Source organism: Electrophorus electricus, chromosome 17 (assembly GCF_041902795.1).
Source record: "Electrophorus electricus isolate QZ-2024a chromosome 17, ASM4190279v1, whole genome shotgun sequence".
NCBI lineage: Eukaryota > Metazoa > Chordata > Actinopteri > Gymnotiformes > Gymnotidae > Electrophorus > Electrophorus electricus.
The window spans coordinates 17,061,827-17,076,001 of NC_137513.1; the positions used below are offsets into that span (position 1 = coordinate 17,061,827).

A 14,175-nucleotide genomic window follows, 5' to 3' on the forward strand; every position below is an offset into this window, starting at 1 on the left:
AAAAAAAAAAAGAATTTTAGTCGTTTCCAAATACTAGACATACTATGAGATTAAGCCTTGCAAAACCGTTTGGCTGTTCAGATCTTATCAAACCTATTTTCACTCAGTAACTTAATGAAATAAACATAAATAATAATAAAAGTAAATTACTTAATGGATTAAATATAGTTTATAACTCAAGATCGGTACCGCTACACCCAGGACGTCGGTAATGGAACATAACCAAAAACGACGTTGAGCTATTAAGAGTTTAAACCATATCAACGCCACATAAATTGCCAATTTTATGAACAAATAATCTGTCAACAATTTCCGACTAGTGCTACGAATACTCTTTGACCGCCCTATGCCCTGGAGCACCTGGGCGCCGGACACCAACGGTACGTGACATTATTTTGACCTTCAACTTCAATAGGCTGAGTCTGTTTTATCCAAAAGGCAATAAAAAATGAATGTGGAAAAACGCGACCCAGACTTAATTAATAGGTCAGCAACTATGCTGTTGATTTGATCGCAAATGTCGCTGTATGCAATGGTCGATACATGTAAACTTAGGTCAAGTTTATGTTTACAAACTTGGAGACTTCGAGTAACCCCCATTATTGCTGCACTCATGCTTACATCAGCCAATTTCATTCAGAGAGATAATCACGTGAAGACAGAGTGATGGGGCGGGCTTTAGTGACGAGCCTCAGCGGGCACCAATTGGAGACTCTGTTTTGCGTCTTCTGATTGGACAATCAAAGTGTAGTGACCCGTCACAGCAACAACTGCTGCAGCAAACGGGTTAGAAAGGACTTAGAATTTCGGAAAGGGGGTTGTGGGAGTTTTATGTTTAAGTTATCGCTGTCACCCGAACGATGCGTTATTGCTCAGTGACAACAGATTAACTCTTTAAATGGGATGGAGAGAATGTCGAAAAGTGAGCAACAAAATTTTTCCACGCGTTGACAATGAACGTGTGAGATTCGCGTCGGTTGGCAAAGTTAGCTAGCGGTTAGGCAGCTAGCGTTAGCAATCGATGGTTACATGCTCCAGCCGCATGATCACAAAATAGACCGCTAGGGATAACTCACTGCCTAGCTAACCTAGCTAACATCGGTCACTACTTCTTCTGGGAGGTCCATTTTTGCGAAGGCGGGGGGAATATGTGCGAGGATGAGCCAGACAGACACATTGGTTCATCTCTTTGCTGGAGGGTAAGTAAGGTTTTTGTAGTTAACTGGCTAACTCTAGCTGTCGTTAGTGCGGTAAGAGTCTGGTTGTGTCCTCGTCTAAGCTAGCCTTAGCTCCCGTTCACGTTTCTGGCAAGTGTGGCAAGAGGGTCAGCGTGACAGAAATCATGTATTCTCATCTGCTGCACGTTTGCCCACGAAAAACGTGAGTTCTTGGTTTAGTGTGGTGTTGCTTCAGAAGCGATTAACGTTAAGGTCACCTTGCTCCGGTAAAGTGTCTGGCTAGTTAGCGTTAGTTAATTTATTTTATTCTTACAGGGGATAATGTTCACTTAAACACGTGGCCTAATTAATGAGACTAGGTTCCTACTACTGTGTCACATGAACGTATGTAGTTTGGCTAGCTGTCGATCTTAATCACTAGGTCAATACTTTTTAATGTAAAGTATGCTCGTTGCAGAAATACACGCCTGTCTGTTAGTGTCCTCTCTTTGGTGCCAGCAGTAAGTCGTCTGTGTTATGACTGGTGCGCTGCTTTATCTGGAAGTGCTGAGTTTTCCCAAGCTAATATGTTAGAAAAACATCAGTGCATGAAAATTCTAATTACTCTGAAATGTTTTTTATTTATATATATATATATATATATATATATATATATATATAAGTTGGCTGTTTACACTTTTAATTTGACAATGATCATCTCCTTTTAATTTGGCCGATATAGATATATACACCCCAATGTTGAACTTATGCAGCAATTAATGTCAACGTCTGTTATATCTAAGTGGGCTGTCAGAAACAACGACGTTGGTCTGTGTGCGTCCAAATCTGCAGTTCACCGGTGATATTGAGATTGCTTAGTGGCTGATATACTATTCTACTGCCTTGCAGCCAGCAAGTGACACAAAGGCAGATCCATACCAAGTACAATCATGCTTATGTTTGTGACATGAGATGCATCCAAATTTCCATTAGCGTACAACTCTACCTGTCGTTAGTGCGGTAAGAGTCTGGTTGTGTCCTCGTCTAAGCTAGCCTTGGCTCCCGTTCACGTGTGTGGCAAGAGGGTCAGCCTGACAGAAATCACGTATTCACATCTGCTGCACGTTTGCCCACGAAAAACGTGAGTTTTTGGTTTAGTGTGGTGTTGCTTCAGAAGCGATTAACGTTAAGGTCACCTTGCTCCGGTAAAGTGTCTCGCTAGTTAGCGTTAGTTAATTTATTTTATTCTTAAAAGTTGAAAGGTTTTTGACTGAAAGGTTGACCCATGTCTACATGCCAAAGCTTGAAGGAGCTCATATTTTCTTTTTACATGTGAAACTTGGATACTCTTCTCATTTTCTGTTGGTTTATGAAAACTTTGTTGAGATTTAGACAGATAACCTGTGCCAGGTTGTTGCATTAGCTTTTGCTTTGATCATGTGATTTTGTTCCATTTAAGAAAATGATCCGCATTAATTCTTATCATTAGAGTATTGGTACTCACCAATATTGTGGTGTTGGCTGGCACTGATGCTCTAAGTAACAGTGCCATTGTCATCAGCACAGTCAGACCACCACAGGATGGAGGTGGTTGACTTAAATGTATATGTGTAGGCAGGGAGGGAAAGGTGGAGTAATGGATATTGTCAAGGTTTCAGATTGGCAAGGAGCATGAGAGAGAGAGAGAGACGCAGACAGGAGCGGTGAAAGTGAAGGGGTTGCTTTTGTCCTCGGTCAGTACACTTAGCAGAGTCAGGCATTTGTAATCGGCTTCAAGTAGAGACTTGTGCACAACATTAATTAGGTGCCAATCAAGTTGTTTTTCATCTTTCTCATTCTATGCTTCTCCTTTTTTCTCTCCCTGAATGCTTAGGTTAGAAAGTGCAGAACAGAATATTTCTTTTGTAACACCTCCCCTTGCACACTCTCTCTCTCTCTCTCTCTCTCTCTCTCTCTCTCTCTCTCTCTCTCTCTCTCTCTCTCTCTCTCTCTCTCTCTCTCTCTCTCTCTCTCTCTCTCTCTCTCTCTCTCTCTCTCTCTAGGTGTGGTGGTACAGTGGGTGCTATTCTAACATGTCCGCTGGAAGTGGTGAAGACGAGGCTGCAGTCTTCTGCAGTACAGGTCTACCTCTCAAGCGTCCAGATCAGTACAGTCAACGGAGCTAGCGTGGCCCGCATGGCCCCACCCGGGCCCCTGCACTGTCTCAAGTGTGTACTCTATTACTACCTTCTTCATGCATACTACAGTCCTTCAGTTGTTGACTTCACCTCCCTATGATAATTGTTTTTGTTAGTGTAATCAGTATTACTGATCGACCAATGTGGTCTTTTCAAGGGAAGAAGCTGGTAGTGATTTTTAGAGACTTGTTTGGGAGATGACCTATAAAAGACTGTTATTGGATTGTACTTCAACCAAAGCCATTTTAGGAAGTAAAATTAAGAAATGGCAATTAATTAACTGTACGCAATAAACTGGTACAGATACTGGTATTTTTAAATAGCTTTCTGGAAAAGTTACTACTAAACACGTTACCAGTATGCATCTGACAGTAGCCAAATTATTCAACACATTTTAAAAACGTTTGTGGCTATGCTGCGTTGTACTTTGCATTCCTGAATGAGTTAACAACGTTTCTGTCACCTATCTAATTAAATGTGCCTAAAAAGTGAGTTTTTGGGTGCGAGATTACAGTGAATGGAGCTCATGTAAGTAATGCTATGCCTCCTTTCTCAGTTTGACAGGCTGTACGGTGTTGCAAGTGAAATGCTGAATTCCAAAAGTTTGAGGGGCTTGTTAAGCATGAGTGACACCCTGGAAATGAAGACTAATATCAAACTGTATCACAGAGGGAAAGGTCATCTTTCATGATTTACTTGACTGATGCCGACAACTCAAAAAAAAAAAAACCATCAGCTGTATGCGTGTCAACTGATTCTGCTTTTGTTTTGTTTTAACATTTTGAACAGGTCATTTTGAATGTGCAGAAAACCTTTTGAGATTGTTCACAAGTACTTAGCAATTTGTGTAATGGCTGACCTACAAAGAGCAGTCTAGCTTGCCTCAGGTCCATAACTGTTCTGACCTCACACCCCTAAAGCAGTCTGTGAGATGGGTCTCAGTAGGCCCAGTGCTGCGCCGTGACTGATGCGTTCTGTTATGTGGTGGCATGCTGACTGTTAGTTTTGAATTATGAAGGCATGGAGCAGGAGAAGCCTGAAAGTGTTGCCAGCTAAGCTCCTGCCTTTAAACCACTGTGCTATGCCTGCCTCCTGGCTCCATGGCTATAAGGGACAGGTGAAAGACCACTCTGGAAATTAAGACAGTGATGATCACTGGGATTTAGACAATGGTGCTTTTTTTTTGTTTGTTTGTTTTTTGTTTTTTGTTTTGGTTTTGTTTTTTGTCTTATAGGTAGGGCATCTTCCTTTTTTCCCAGCTGGGGGGGGGGGGGTTGTTTTTTACTCAGATTATTGTTTATTGTTTACATTACATATTCTACTCCCTCTCATTCTCCCACTCCCCCCCCCCCCCCATGAAAGAGTCTGTTCTCCTCTCAGTAACCCTGCTCCACTCCCCCTCTCTCAACCAATCGCTGCATCCACACCAATACCATGTCTTAGCCTGATGCGTGCCAAGCTGTGTGCCTCACTGAACCTCAGCATGCCACTGTTGCCCTCTCCTTGCATTCCAAGTCCTGCGGTAACACCGCATGGCTGTGAACGGGCATCCTCAATAACAATAAGCAGTACTGAAAATGAGAGCTTGTATTGTAGCTAAAAGCCACTCCCTGAGATCCATTATGCAAGCAAATCAAATGATCTTAACGCTTTATCCACTGCCAACCAGGGCTTGGCAGTTCCATAACCGTTTGCCTGCTATCAGTCTCGTTCAGTTTCATCGCATTTGTTCCATTTGGGCCGACGCACTGCTGAATTCCATAGGAAAGCTATTAAAAAGTTCTAAAAGTCGAGGCATCCCTGAAGGTTATTGTGGTAGTGTGGCTTATTGTGGTTATTGGCAGACAGGTAATCTGTAAGGAAGCAGGAGTCAAGCTAAGTGTAGAGGAGCAGAAACCTGCCTTCTGGTTCACCCAGAGCATGCGTTTCTGAGCACTTCGGGTAGTACAGGACGTTTGGCGAGTTTCCACACTTTATTTTTTTGGGGGGGGGATTTTTATTAATAACTTATCACAAGTGTTGATTGCATGTAATGATTAATGTAATTTAACAATTTGAATGAATGTGGGCACACTGGAGGCAGAATGTCAATAGCTCCATATCTGATTTGGATAAATTCTTGGGCAGGTTTTATTGGACTCTACATAAAGGTACATAAAGTCTATCCAATACTGACCTTCATGAATTGTTAATTGCATTCACATGATGAATAATTTACCTAATGATTTGAAACATGGCTGTAATGGAAAAGGAGCAAACTCCATGTTGACTTTTGTGTTCTAGATATGTTTCTTATTCTCCACTGAAGAACAGCTATAAATGCCTCTTTCTTTTGCTCATACTAGGGCATCGGTCTTGCTGTGTCTGCTTTTGAGCTATGCTGAGTTCCTGCATAATCATGAAGACATGCTGGTTATGGTAGTGGTTAAGTGATGAAACTTTGATTGAGTTTATATTCATTTGGGTAATGTAAAGAACATCCTTTACATGCCACAGGTTTTTCTTATGGGTGGTGCTCTCATAAGTGTGTTTGAGTACAGTACTGCATTGTTGACTGACTTGTTGATCTTCCCAAATGGGCCACACCTGTTGCGAAACAGTTGGACTTGCTTAGTGCTTCAGTCCTTCTTGAGGGCTTTTGATTAGAACAGCTGGGTTACCTGTTTTCAGACAAGCCTGTGATGAGTTGGAGATGTCTGGCCTGAATCGCAGAATTGCTGATTACCCTGCAGCCTGTTCAGGTGGAAGGCTGCAGTGTGTGGTCTGTTGTTTCATGTTCGTACCTCTGTAGATGTTACCTTAATTTGACTTCATAGTCCTGCGCTCACACTCTTGCTCCCTGTTAATCTCTCCCTGTCTCTCAGGTTGATTCTTGAGAAGGAGGGCCCTCGCTCTTTGTTTAGAGGCCTGGGCCCCAATCTGGTGGGCGTGGCCCCCTCAAGGTAAGTGCCCCACTTCTCACCATTACTGTCATTCACCATTAATGTCATGCCCTGTCGCGTTACGCACAACACCTCACTGATTTAGGGATTAGTCAAAGTAGGTTGCAGAATCAGGTTTTGCAAGAATAAGTAGGGTTTCTATGACCACCCAGCCCACTGACCTGTGTTTCAGTGTCCCAGTGAAGAATAATTGCAGTTTGCAAGCCATTATTTAGGTCTTCAGCATTTCTAGACCGTCAATAACCCTAGACCTAGAGTTTCCAATTATGATTTTTACTTGCTACTGCAACAAGGTCCAAGAGTCCTGGAGAATGGCTCATAATATGCATGTTACAGCGTTCTTTGGTGGTAAGATAACTGAATCAAGGCATCAACTTTGTCTTGATTATTGTGAATTTGGATGATTAAGTTGCTGGCTGCTATAGATATTACATTGTTTTGTATAGTGGCTGTAATGCGCTTGTGCGCTCTCCAAATCATCTGAAAACATGAAAGGGATCGAAGAATTTGAGGAGGAGGGGGGGGGGGGGTTGAATCCCAGACCCATGGAACCCACATGCTCCATATCTTTGCGTCCCTGCTGTTGACCTGGCTGCTAAAAGACTCGATGGCTAATGAACGGTATTGGAGGGTTATGCTGGAGCAGGGAAAATCTGACTTTCACGGTGACTGGGACTGAGTGATGGAGGGAGGCTGGCGCTGTGTGGCTCAGGTTGACTCCACGTGGGAGAATTGAGCTCTACAGAGCCTTAGAGCATGGAGACTGCACCCAAACCTAGAAGAGAGCTGTGATCCACTCTGACCTGGAGACGCATGGCCGTGTATGCCTGCACCCCTTCCGCTAGGGCAGTCGGTCCTTGCTGCTGTCTCGCTGCAGTGGGGGTTTTTTTTTGGTCATGTTGATCTCTCTGCCTCCGCCTCTCTTTGGTCAGGGTGTACAGAGCGAGAGTTTTGCGTCTTACCCAGAGCTCTAATGGGGTGATGGTTTAATGATGCCTGATGTGTTAAGTGGGACATTAGTGTGTTTGTTCCATGAAGCGACACTTGGCCTAAGTGCAGTCCATGTAGTCTGTGTCTGTGTCTGTGTGTTTATCTTGTTGCTGTGTGTAAAGCTCTTTGTCTGCTGAGTCATCTGCTTATATGATCTGAGATTAAGAGGTGTTGGGTGTTTTTGGTTTTTGTCTCCCCACCCTCTTTCCTGAATTGGCCGATGCATCATGTTTTGGGTGTGCTTGTGCTTGTACGAGTGCACTCACGTGCCAGTGTCTGTGTCACAGGGCGATCTACTTTGCGGCGTACTCCACCACTAAGGAGCGCCTGAACGGCCTTCTAGAGCCAGACTCTACCCAAGTGCACATGCTGTCTGCTGGCATGGCAGGTAACGCTCTATCCCTATCAGCTTTTGTCTTCCTTCATCTGGTCCTCGTGCATGTATTGGCCTGGGCATGTGTATTGAGTGTGACATTGATGGATACTGAATAATTAAATGGATCCAGAGGAATGGGGAAGTGTTATTTCAGCTCAATCTGTCAAAGGGACTTTTTTATTTATTTTTTTTTCTTTCTTTCTTTTTCTTTCTTTCTTTTTCTTTCATTTTTAAAGCTAATCCGGTAGCCTAGGGTGAATTGGCCCTTCCCTGCCTCACACGCAGGCTCCGTGGTCTGCTGAGCCCTTCCTAACCTCCTCATCTGTACCTGCTGTTTTGCTAACCCATGTTTTCTTTCAGAGGGCACAGCCTCAATAAGAGCAACTCCGCCTGGGAGTCTTTTGGGCTACCTCTAATAACCTTTGAGAGAGAGAATTTATTGAGGCTGTTTGAGGATATGTGTCTGTGTGAAAATTTAGCTGTGCACAGGTATCAAGCCCCAAGGCCAGCCAAGGCACTTGCTTCGGTTTCATGGTTCTAAGTATGCTCCATTCCCTCTCTGGCCAGTTTCCAAATCAGGAAATCAAGCCCTTAAAATTTGAAGGTCACCACAGTTCATTAAATTGTTTGAGAATGAAATAAATGTTTAGAAGTTTATATTTATACGTTTATAAATTTTCCCACTTTTGTTTTTTGTTTTTTTTCTTTCTCATTTGAATAATTTGCATTGCTTTTTGGTATATAGTTTTGCTGAGTACAGAAAGTGTGTAGGGGTTTAGTTTTGTTTGAAATTTTCTCTTTTCATTCCTCGGGCTGTCTGTAGTCTCTGGGAAGTGAAGTCTTTCACATGTAGGCGTCTGGAATTGGTCCCTTAGGTGGCTTTCTGGTCCAATTTTTTGAATAGATGAAGTGTGTGTGTTTTACCTGTGGTTTCACTGAACGTTTGTCTCCTCCCTGCTGTACTACCAAAACCTGATCTCCTGCACTCTACCAATCAGGGTTCACAGCTATCACTGCAACCAATCCTATTTGGGTAATCAAGACCCGCCTCCAACTGGACGCCAGGTAAAGGCCATCGTGACTTTGGACTGGCCACTTGGCATTGCCCAAACCTTAATACTAAACATTATATTTGTGCAATTTTTCTTCACATATATGATCTGTAGTCGCTTTTTCAAGGGGGTTGTGTCTGTTTAAAGTCTAAGCAGTTAGCGACCCACTTAAGATTTAAACTGGTGTTTGTTACACTACTATACAATATTAATTCTTGAAAAATACCTAATGATATTCAATTTACAATGTACCATACAAATGCAGTTTATAAAATTTTGAACAGCAAACATCCTCATCCTCCCTCCTCTGCCTCGGCCCAGGAACCGGGGAGAGTGCCAGCTGAGCGCGCTGGAGTGCATGCGGCGTGTGTACCGGGTGGACGGTGTGCGGGGCTTCTACCGCGGCATGTCTGCGTCCTATGCCGGCATCTCTGAGACAGTTGTGCACTTTGTCATCTACGAGAGCATCAAGCGACGCCTCTTGGAAGCCAAGGCTGCCGCGCACGTGGACGAGGGTGACGAGGCTGTGAGAGACGCTAGTGACTTCGCAGGCATGATGCTGGCGGCCGCCACTTCAAAAACATGTGCCACGTGTGTGGCATACCCGCATGGTGATTTCTCAATCTCACACACACACACACACCATTGCACACGTGACATGGCGATCATAATTAAACAATGTAGTGTTTTAATATTGAAATATAATCTGAGCTAATGCAATTTGGTGGCTGTCCATTCCCTGTTCAAAACTGCTCAGTCATATGATGTCTACTTTCCCGTTGGCATTTCTTAGTTACATACGGCCTGATGAATGTTGACTGAACTTCTGTATTAGTGTGAGACTATGAAAGATAATACCACAGCTTATGCAAAATGTATGTTAGTTTTGCAACTGAGTCATTATATTCATGTGTGAATATCACTGTGTGATCATTGTGCTCAAAAAGAACCACTAGGATGATTAGGTCGATCTTCATTAAAGCTGTGTTTTTCTCTCGCATCTGTGGGTGCCGCAGAGGTGATCCGGACACGGCTCAGGGAGGAAGGCACCAAGTATCGCTCGTTCTTCCAGACTCTGGCCACCGTGTTCCGGGAAGAGGGCTCAAGAGCGCTGTACCGGGGCCTCACCACCCACCTGGTGCGCCAAATCCCCAACACTGCCATCATGATGTGCACCTACGAGCTCGTCGTCTACCTGCTTAACTGCTAACCTCAAGCCGCCTGGGGCACGGACACCGACCTCAGGCTGACTGTACTTACTGGCGGAGAGGGAGGGCAACACTCCAGAAGCTCACCCCAAAACCCCTCCCACCCCGCACAGTGTGCCATTATTAATGCGAGTGCACCCACATGCTCGAAAGGGTCTGTGTTTGTATGTATAAGATAGAAGTGGGAGCGTGTACCAAATCAGTGAGATCTTCCACAAAGGTGGTATGAAGGAGCAGTACGTTCCTCCTTCTTGTCCTCTGCTTTTCTTTTTTTTTTTTTTTTTTCTTTAGCCTTATGTAAAGCTGCTTCTGAAGGGGCCTTGTCTGAGATCTCGCAGACTGAGGAAGACTGACAAAATGGGCAATATATGGTTTTATGTAACAGTACTAAGTTCACCCCTAACCCTGCCCTTCAGTTGTACTGAGCGGGTTGGCGAGCAGTAACCCAGCCACGTGTTCCGCCTGTTGTAGCACAAGGGAAAGACGGTCAGTCTCTTGAAGAATATATGCATGGGTGGGGTGGAGGGGAGCAGTGCTAAATGGCACACCCTGACTGGTTAACCCTTAAGGCTCAGAGCTGCACAGAAAAGGCTGGTGGTGGTCCTTCCAGTTCAAGGAGAGCCAATGAGGAAGCACTTTGATCACAGCTGTATAAAAGTAGGCATGGTTCTGCACTGTTTTATGCTCAGTCCCGCTGATTCCCTGCACATGCCCTTTTTAAGGGGGCCAAACACCAAAGGTTCTGGAAACCTCTTGGGTTTTCCCATGTTTTTGCTATTAACACACAGCTCAAAAAGGCAGGCGGTTGTAAAGGATGTTTAGAGAATGAGTTAACTCGGGTGTGTCAAGCGTGGCACAAACCGCCTGCATGTTGCATGGGCTCCTTAGGCCAGGGCCCAAGAACCAGCGTGTTCTGCTGTTAACGCAGAACAGCCTGTTCCACACAGCTATGAACCCATACTTGAACACTGTGTGCTTACATATGGACTTGTATGGACTCATTTATATGCAGTACGCAAGTGTCTGCAAAGTATGAATTCTTCCCCATTTTCACCCTGCAGTGGTGTGTGGGTATTTTAACATGCTTTTGTTTGAATATAGTGTGTCTGTATATCTATATATTTGTACAATGTTTTCTTTTTCTGAAAGTGTTTGCTGAAATTCTTCTTTTGTGCAAGTTTGCGTGAAGGTTGATGTATAACAGGTTGCTCTTTCTTGAACTTTTAACACTTGAAACTCAAGCACTTGCAGCAGATGCAACCCAAGTGTACCAAATAACAGCAAAAATGTCTTTACCATTTTCAAAATGTGGTCAATCAATGACTAAATGTTAATCATGTTCTTTGTATATTCACCAACAGTTCAAGGAACTTGTTTGGTATTAAGGTGGGACCATATTTTAGCAGGCCTTTCTGTTTACAATCATTACTTGGATGTCACTAAAGTTGCCTGTGGGCTATTTTTTTTTTTTTTTTTTTGTGCTGATTATCAGTTAAGTAAGTATTGCTGAGGAAGATGACACTGTACCATTAAGACTATATTAGGAAGTATCTTATGATATTAAGGAAACTCTTCATATTTGTTGGCTCATTGCAGCTTTCTCAGTTCTTTCTTAGTGGGTAAAAGGAAGATGGCAGAGCTTTGCTTATTCAGCTGACCTTTTCTGTCTTTGCTAAGCACCTCACCAAGAATGAGTTGTTCACCTTGTTCAGTATTGTTTACTTTCATGCTGATGTCCATGACAGCACCACACTTTACTTCAAATGGCTACTCGGTGGCTGACAGATGTTCACCAAAAAAAAAAAAGAATAAAAAGTGATTTGCATCAATGATTGAGTTTCTCCTGTGTATGATGCAGTAAATGTCTACAGATTTTAGGGCAGCTTTGAATGGGGAGGCTAGCATGCGGGGAAACAAATGTCGCTTTAATCATACGTTATGCTCGGTTCTAATGCTGGTTGAACACTTTTAAATGCATACTTCTGCAATAAAAATGTAATCAAAGAAAGTGAAATTTACACCTATAGATAAGTAACGAGGTGTTATACTCTTCTCTGAACAGGGTGGTCATGGTGGTGGTGATGACGATAAGATAAAAGAATGTTAATTTGAACATTCTTGTGAGGTACCTCCTTTTCATTTTTATTGGTTGGTGCTCTGGACCAATCACAGAATACTGTGTGGAAGAAGCAGTTGGAAATAGGTTAATAGGAATTATCTGGCACACACTGCTGCACACACAGGAGCAGAAAGCTGATTAAACATTAAACATTTGTGAAAAAAGTGAGATGGCATGGAAGCACTAATGACTGCACAGGAACAAGCTCTGAATACAAGACCAATAAAGGCTGGGATCTTCCACAGAAGGCAGGACCCCAGATGCACGCTGTGCAAAGATGCCCTGGAGACAGTCTAGCATATAACAGCAGGGTGAAGATGCTAGCAGGCAGAGCATACAAGGTATGCCATAACCAAGTGGTTGGCATAGTGTATGTTAGAAGTTTCAAGGTCAATGTGGGATACACCCCTGAAGGTGCTTGAGAATGACACATCCTGACAAAATGGTAGTGACTAAGCAACTGGACATAGTGATGGGAAAACAGCAGAAGAGGGCTGTAGTGATATATGTAGCAATCCCAAGTCACAGCAACATCAGGAACAAGAAACACGATAAGCTCAAGAAATACCAAGGACTGAGAGAAGAATTGGAAAATATGTGGAAGGTGAAGGCAACAGTGTTTCCCGTTGCTGTAACCCACAAACTTGCGGAATGGCTCCAGGAGCAACATCCCAGATCACCGTCCAGAAAAGTGCAGTCCTGGCAGCAGCTAAAATGCTATACAGGACCCACAAGCTCCAGGGCCTTTGGTAGATGACCTGAGGTTGAAGGTAAAAGACCACCAGGCAAGTGAGGAGTGGGGAATTTTATATATATTATTACAATGAGAACCAATTTACCTTCCCAGTGTGGGTCCACTGAAGAATCCTGTACGTTTCCATTAAAGACTGCTGAGAGAAGGTGTAAATGCTGCAAACATGCAGCAGCAGGTGAGTTGGTCCCAGTTGCTGGCCCGCCCAAAGAACCACTGATTCGGTCTGCTGTGATCGGACAGGACCTATCAGGCTCTCCGTGAGCAGAGTCAGGTGTTAAAGAACGGGTAAAAACAAAACATGCTGCACTTCCATTAGTCTGTATATACAATCGAGACTTCCAGGGCTTCGTCAGCAGTGCTCTGCCTAGTGTAAGTCAATAGTGTCTTTACCATTATGACTCAGTCATGTTCAAGTGGTCTGCGGAGAGATATTACCTGAGCTTATCTAGCATATTAGAAGGAGAAGCTTGGAGGTAACAGAGCTGATCGCATCTTAGGTGAAGCTATAACTGTCAACACCACGCTTATCTCATCTACGTCTACAGCGATGCCACTGTATTCATGTCAAGCACACATTGAGACCTGCTTTCTATAACCAGCCATATCTGCTGCATTCAGGTCTGTGAAAAAGAAGTAGCCAGAATATCTACAGACATTTTTCTGGGGGGGATTAAGATATTGTTAATATGTAATATGTACTTTAGGTTTTTTAATATGGATTAGCTATTGGCCATTTTTAAATACCACATTGATAACTAATGTGAGTGTATGTTCTGTGCCATTTCAGCATCCATGCTGCGAAGACTTCAAAACCTGGAACTAGACAATTTCTGTTTTAAGAGTCAAGCACTGACCTCTGACAAAATAACACCTTTAAATGTGCTTCCTAATGGTCTCTGTAGTGAGAACTAAAATTCTTAGTAAATTTGTCTTTTCTCTGGTTATCTTTAGCAGCTTTTCTTGTGACTTTTGCCTTCATCGCAACAGTCTTCAGAAAGGTCTGTATTGTGGGGACAGAAAGGTTAGACCGTTTCTTCCGGAACCCAGTCAGGTTCTGATCATCCAGAAATATTTGATCCATTTCCGTACATGGTGGGTTAAGCTGTTATTGGAAAGACGGCAGGAGTGGCTGGAATGGGCATGAGTGGTGCATGAAATTCCACACAAAGGCAGTGGGAGTAAGGGGAGATGCCACCACTGTAGGCCTGGGTTTTCTCCAAAGAAGGTTCTAGAGATAAAACATGTTGTAATGTAGTGAAGTACACAGTTTCCAGAGAAACAGGACGTTTTGGAGGTCCTTCATCAGCTTTGCCAGCGAAGTGCTTCTGAATTAGTAGGAGGAACTAGTTTATATATGAATAGTTTATATATAAAAGAACCTAATACTTTAGCATGGAATC

At 43.3% G+C, this 14,175-nt stretch overlaps 1 protein-coding gene across 1 annotated transcript; it reads left to right on the forward strand.

The window, feature by feature from the left end:
• Positions 1–773: 773 nt before the first annotated feature.
• LOC113587783 (solute carrier family 25 member 36-A) lies at positions 774–11,731 on the forward strand. Its single transcript, XM_027026650.3, has 7 exons — positions 774–1,199; positions 3,200–3,364; positions 6,199–6,276; positions 7,554–7,654; positions 8,641–8,707; positions 9,016–9,305; positions 9,711–11,731. Exons 1-7 carry the CDS (start codon positions 1,159–1,161, stop codon positions 9,902–9,904), a joined length of 936 nt encoding a protein of 311 aa, XP_026882451.1. The 5' UTR covers positions 774–1,158; the 3' UTR covers positions 9,905–11,731.
• Positions 11,732–14,175: the final 2,444 nt, after the last annotated feature.

What these genes read in the sequence shown, in the direction of transcription:
- LOC113587783 (XM_027026650.3), top strand. Translation starts at nt 1,159, where the DNA reads ATGAGCCAGACAGACACATTGGTTCATCTCTTTGCTGGAGG. An exon ending in GGGCCCCTGCACTGTCTCAA is followed by an intron (nt 3,365 to 6,198) that starts GTGTGTACTCTA and finishes CCTGTCTCTCAG; the next exon opens with GTTGATTCTTGAGAAGGAGG. An exon ending in GTGTGTGGCATACCCGCATG is followed by an intron (nt 9,306 to 9,710) that starts GTGATTTCTCAA and finishes TGGGTGCCGCAG; the next exon opens with AGGTGATCCGGACACGGCTC.